General features: G+C 38.6%; 1 protein-coding gene across 1 annotated transcript in view; it reads right to left on the bottom strand.

The window, feature by feature from the left end:
* The window catches only part of DBX2 (developing brain homeobox 2), a 22,397-nt gene extending 18,495 nt beyond the window's left edge, over window positions 1–3,902 (bottom strand). Inside the window, exon 1 of the mRNA XM_005881720.2 lies at window positions 3,779–3,902. Within this exon, the coding sequence (XP_005881782.1) occupies window positions 3,779–3,902 (124 nt within the window). The remainder of the gene's footprint in view (window positions 1–3,778) is intronic.
* Window positions 3,903–4,768: the final 866 nt, after the last annotated feature.

Genomic DNA, 4,768 nt, shown 5'->3' on the forward strand with positions numbered 1-4,768 from the left:
ACTGTCTCTTCCTTCCTTTCTCTAAAATCAATAAAAACATATCCTCAGATGAGGATTTAAAAATTAAAGAATACTAACCAGAGCATTAACCCTCATTGACAGCAGCACTCACAGGACCAACCTACATGCACAATAACAGCAATGTCCCTTCCCTGCTGCCTTCCACAAAGTCCTAAATTCAAACTTGGAGAGTGTATTATGTTCTTTTAAGTTTTAACAAAGAAGGGAAGGGAGTAAAATGATCTCAAAGGGAGACAATGAAGGTCATCTCCCAATAAAAAAGGCAGAGCAGCTTGTCCCAGAATATTTCCCTGCGCATATTTTCACACTGCTGCTCCACATTTAAACTTTGTCTTTTAATGCAAAAAATTCTAAAAAGGTCAAGTTCAAGTTGGGTACTCAAAGACAAAACGAAATAATTATCTGATGAATTCAATTAGCTATCCTACATAATTAAGACTCCCTGAACTTTTTTCAGGTAGTTTTTCTGAAGGTCATTCTCTGCATAATTTCCAAAACTTTCCATTTCCTTTTAGCTGAGAAATGTGTTATTTTTTAAAAGAACCTTATGGATGTAATATCAAAGATTTTCCTTACACTGCTTTGAGGGAGGGGAGAACTTTTACTGCTGCCTTTTAATTTTCCCCCACTGTAAGGGTTGTGCTTAAATAGCCTATTAAACTATTTATTATATGTGGGAAGGGCGCTGGATGAATGATTGTTTCCACATTGCTACGAGTCGATCATAAATCTAAAAGTTAACAAGAAAAACTAAATCAACTATAAACAACCGAGTCATGTTAAAAGAGTCAAAATGATATTTCACTTGCTAGTTATGGGTGTGTTGATCTGATCCTACACTTTGGGAAATAGTGAAGTTAATACTGTGAAACAATAATGAGGGCTGTTGATTTCATCGCTTACTAAACATTTTAGTATAAACCTTAAATTTGGCTGTCCAACCTGAAACATAATATGAGATTATTTGGACAGTTCATTTTCCTCCTTTTGTACAATGGAAAAATTTAAATGCTTGGGCATAAAAAGCGTTCTTATTATTAAAAAGAGAAAAAAATGGGGGGGACTCTAGTAAATGCCTTAAATAAAAATGATTACTGTGCAGACATAAGCCTTATTAACTGCTCCTTGGCATCATGGTTATTTATGTAAAAGTCTTTATTGACAACATAAATCCACCATTTCATTATTATTTGCTGCCAATACAATGAACATTATAAGCAAGAAAATAAGGAATTCATTTCAGATTTATAACTAATGAGACACCAAAGGTTATTTAAAAACAGTTGTGGCATCTCTAAACTGCTTTAAAATGCAACTTTAGAAATAAAAACAAACCCAGTGCAGCATTCTCTATCCTCAATCTCAGCTGCTTTATTAAATAAAAAAAAGATAAGAGACTTATAAGCCCCCAGAGATCAACACAATTTACAACAGTGACACCGAAAACATAAAGTGGGGAGAACTGAGAAGCAGATGGAAGAAAATCAAACTTGCTTGAAGTAAATGTTCAAGCCATTGAGAAGATGAAGTTATCTAGGAACTGTCTTTAGAACGGTTTCTATGTGCTCTTTTTATTAAACAGGCCTGGGCACTAGAGTACTTTCATGATTTAAAGACTCTTATTAGCACTAACCGGTTTGGCTCAGTGGATAGAGCGTCGGCCTGCAGACTGAAAGGTCCCAGGTTTGATTCCGGTCAAGGGCATGTACCTTGGTTGCGGGCATGTCCCCAGTAGGGGGTGTGCAGGAGGCAGCTGATCAATGTTTCTCTCTCATCGATGTTTCTAACTTTCTATCCCTCTCCCTTCCTCTCTGTAAAAAATCAATAAAATATATTTTTAAAAAATAAAGACTCTTATTAATAAAACACTCCTAGAGAATGAATACAAACATCCACTGACACATACACGAATGTCCACCTGTTGCACAGAATTTTTTGGTCCATTTCCACTTACTTAAACTCCTTTGCCAGAGGTTTTCTAAAGCAGAAGACCAGTGGTCCATCAAGGTGAAGTAACTGAAACTAGGCATGGGACCTTTTTTAATCTCCACCCCTGGAATGCAACACCAAAGATTTAATTCCATGGAGATGCCACTGTGCTAGGGTATCAGGTATTTGGGTTTTTAGTCTCTGCTCCACTGGTCTTTTCCTGATACTCAAATATATGGTGATAAATGTCTCCTTAATTTGCACAACAGTTTTCAATTGCCCTCATGGGAGACCACCTTGAAGGAGCGAGTAAAAGGTTTAGTCATGGTTTCTATTTTTCTATTTGAATCAATACACTCTAGTTAAATGGACAATTAATAGGTCACTTCCAAAATAGTAGTGCATCAGTCCTGGTTAATAAACAATCCCCACAGTTGATAATGGGCCCTATGTATTCAGCAAGTCCTGCATGCACTCAGCTCATCCACTAAATCCCCTTTCAGGTGGACAGGGTTATATGGGAAGATGAGCTAGAATGAGTCTATAAAAGTCAGTTTCATTCACTGCTTTATTTTTTCAGTCAAGTGCCTTAAATGGTGTCCAGAAATTCACTTGGAATGTGAGACAGGAGAAAAGACTGGCACACAGAGCCTGGCTTTATGACCATACAAAAGGGCAACTGACCCTTGCCCAAGCCTTTTCCGTGTGAAATGGTTCCTAAAGTTCATCCACACAGTGAAAAATCGTGGTGAGGTCGCGTGTGGATGAGTCAAGTGAAAGTGACGATTGGTCACGGGTCTGTCGCCCATTGTGGCTGGGTCCCAGCCCTGTGGAGTGCTCTGTGGGAAAGTGTCGGCCCCCTAAAGAGCTGCTCAGAAGCTTGCAGCTCATTAAACGGCCAGCATTTGCTGCCTCACTTGTCAGGAATCATTCTATTGAGCAACGGCTCTGCTGAAACATTCATAAAACACACGCAGAGAGGCGGCAGGGATCTGAATTCAACCATGATGGAGCTCTGACTTTGGCCCGACTCAACTCTTATTTCACTTTTCACCCGACAGAGTGGTGAACCTGCATAAATGTTTACCTTGGGCAGCTGCAATAAACGCACTCCTCCCCTGGACTTCTTTATCATAAACTCGAATTCTCTGCCTCCAGATTCCTATCTAGTTTAGAAATCTAAGACCAAGGTGAACTCGATTGACTTTCAGGGAGCCATTTTTCCTTTGCGTGTGTGTGCACACTCTTTAAGTTTTTGGAAGCTGTCATTCTCGCTCCACCCCTGAAATTGATTGAAATTTTGTAATGTTTGAGGACAAGTTCTCTTGCAAATATGTCCTATGAGGCCGGTTGGTTTTCTTCAAGGTTACGAAGAGGAGGAATTTCTTTCTTTTTACAATCTTAACGAGTTTAAATTATTTTCTATGGACACCTAGTGGCTTTCTGTGTCACATTTTAAGCTGAATGGAAATTTTGCACAGCACAATTTCTTAGCCTTCCTTTTTTTCTTCTTTAAATGGGTATTGCTACACATTTCAGAATGAGCCAAAGTGGTTCCTCTGAGATCTTTTATATCCAATGGAAAACAAGTCCCTTTCCTTGGAGTGTCGGCCCTGGGTTTCAATGCCATTAGAAACTGCTCACAATTGCTCAGTGTGCTGAGGTTTGATAAATCTCTGGGAGCCTCCTGAATAGGATCGCTGTGATTTTTAGTGAGGAATTAGCTCCTTGCCATTGCATTACCAATTGGTTTTCCAGAGCACATTAAATCCTGCTGCTTCGGTTTACAGAATAACTGAGGCATTGCTGATGAGGCATAAAAACTTACTTGGAAAAACAGTGGGGGATGCAGGGCGCCGACAGGACCCACCGCAGCAGGCTGAGTAGAATGGCGGGGCAGTCAGGAAAAAAGGCTTGGAAGGCGCTGCAGAGAAAGCATTGATAGCACTCATTAGCCATTTCTTTTAGACAATATTCAAAATCCCAGTTTCCCAAAAGTCACTGAGTAAAAGCCCTTCATTTCCCGAGTCTTAAGTTATTCCTTTTACTGAATTTAAAGTAGCCCTTATCTGTCAAATGCCTTGCCAAATAATTTAATCAAGATTTGGAAGATGTGGTGAAAAGACCGGAATGATCAAAACCAAATGTAACAGTTTATTTCCATGTAGTCCTAATTGTAAGTAGTATATATCAGGCAGCAAATATTCCCTTACTTAAATGATCCTAGAGCAGTGATGGCGAACCTATGACACGCGTGTCAGAGGTGACACGTGAACTCATTTTTTTGGTTGATTTTTCTTTGTTAAATGGCATTTAAATATATAAAATGAATATCAAAAATATAAGTCTTTGTTTTACTATGGTTGCAAATATCAAAAAATTTCTATATGTGACACGGCACCAGAGTTAAGTTAGGGTTTTTCAAAATGCTGACACGCCGAGCTCAAAAGGTTTGCCATCACTGTCCTAGAGCAACACTATCCAAGAGAACTATCTGTGTTGATGGAAATGTTCTATAGCATCACTGTCCAATATGCACTTGCCACAGAGGGCTACTGAGCACTGGAAATGTAGCTAGTATGCCTGGGAATTCTTCACTAAATCATGTTAGGTTTAAGTAGGCTCATCTGGCTAGGGGCTATCATATTGAATAGCACAGCTCTAGATATAATACTTGCCAAGAAACAATCTGAATGTTGAGTTTAATTTCTAAAAGAGATTATATTACTTTAACCTACTTTCAGAAGGTTCTATGAAATATGTAGTTGGATTCCAAACTTTATTTATTATTTAATTTATAAATAATAAATTACAGAAT

This window comes from Myotis brandtii, unplaced genomic scaffold, assembly GCF_000412655.1.
Source record: "Myotis brandtii unplaced genomic scaffold, ASM41265v1 scaffold686, whole genome shotgun sequence".
NCBI classification, from domain to species: domain Eukaryota; kingdom Metazoa; phylum Chordata; class Mammalia; order Chiroptera; family Vespertilionidae; genus Myotis; species Myotis brandtii.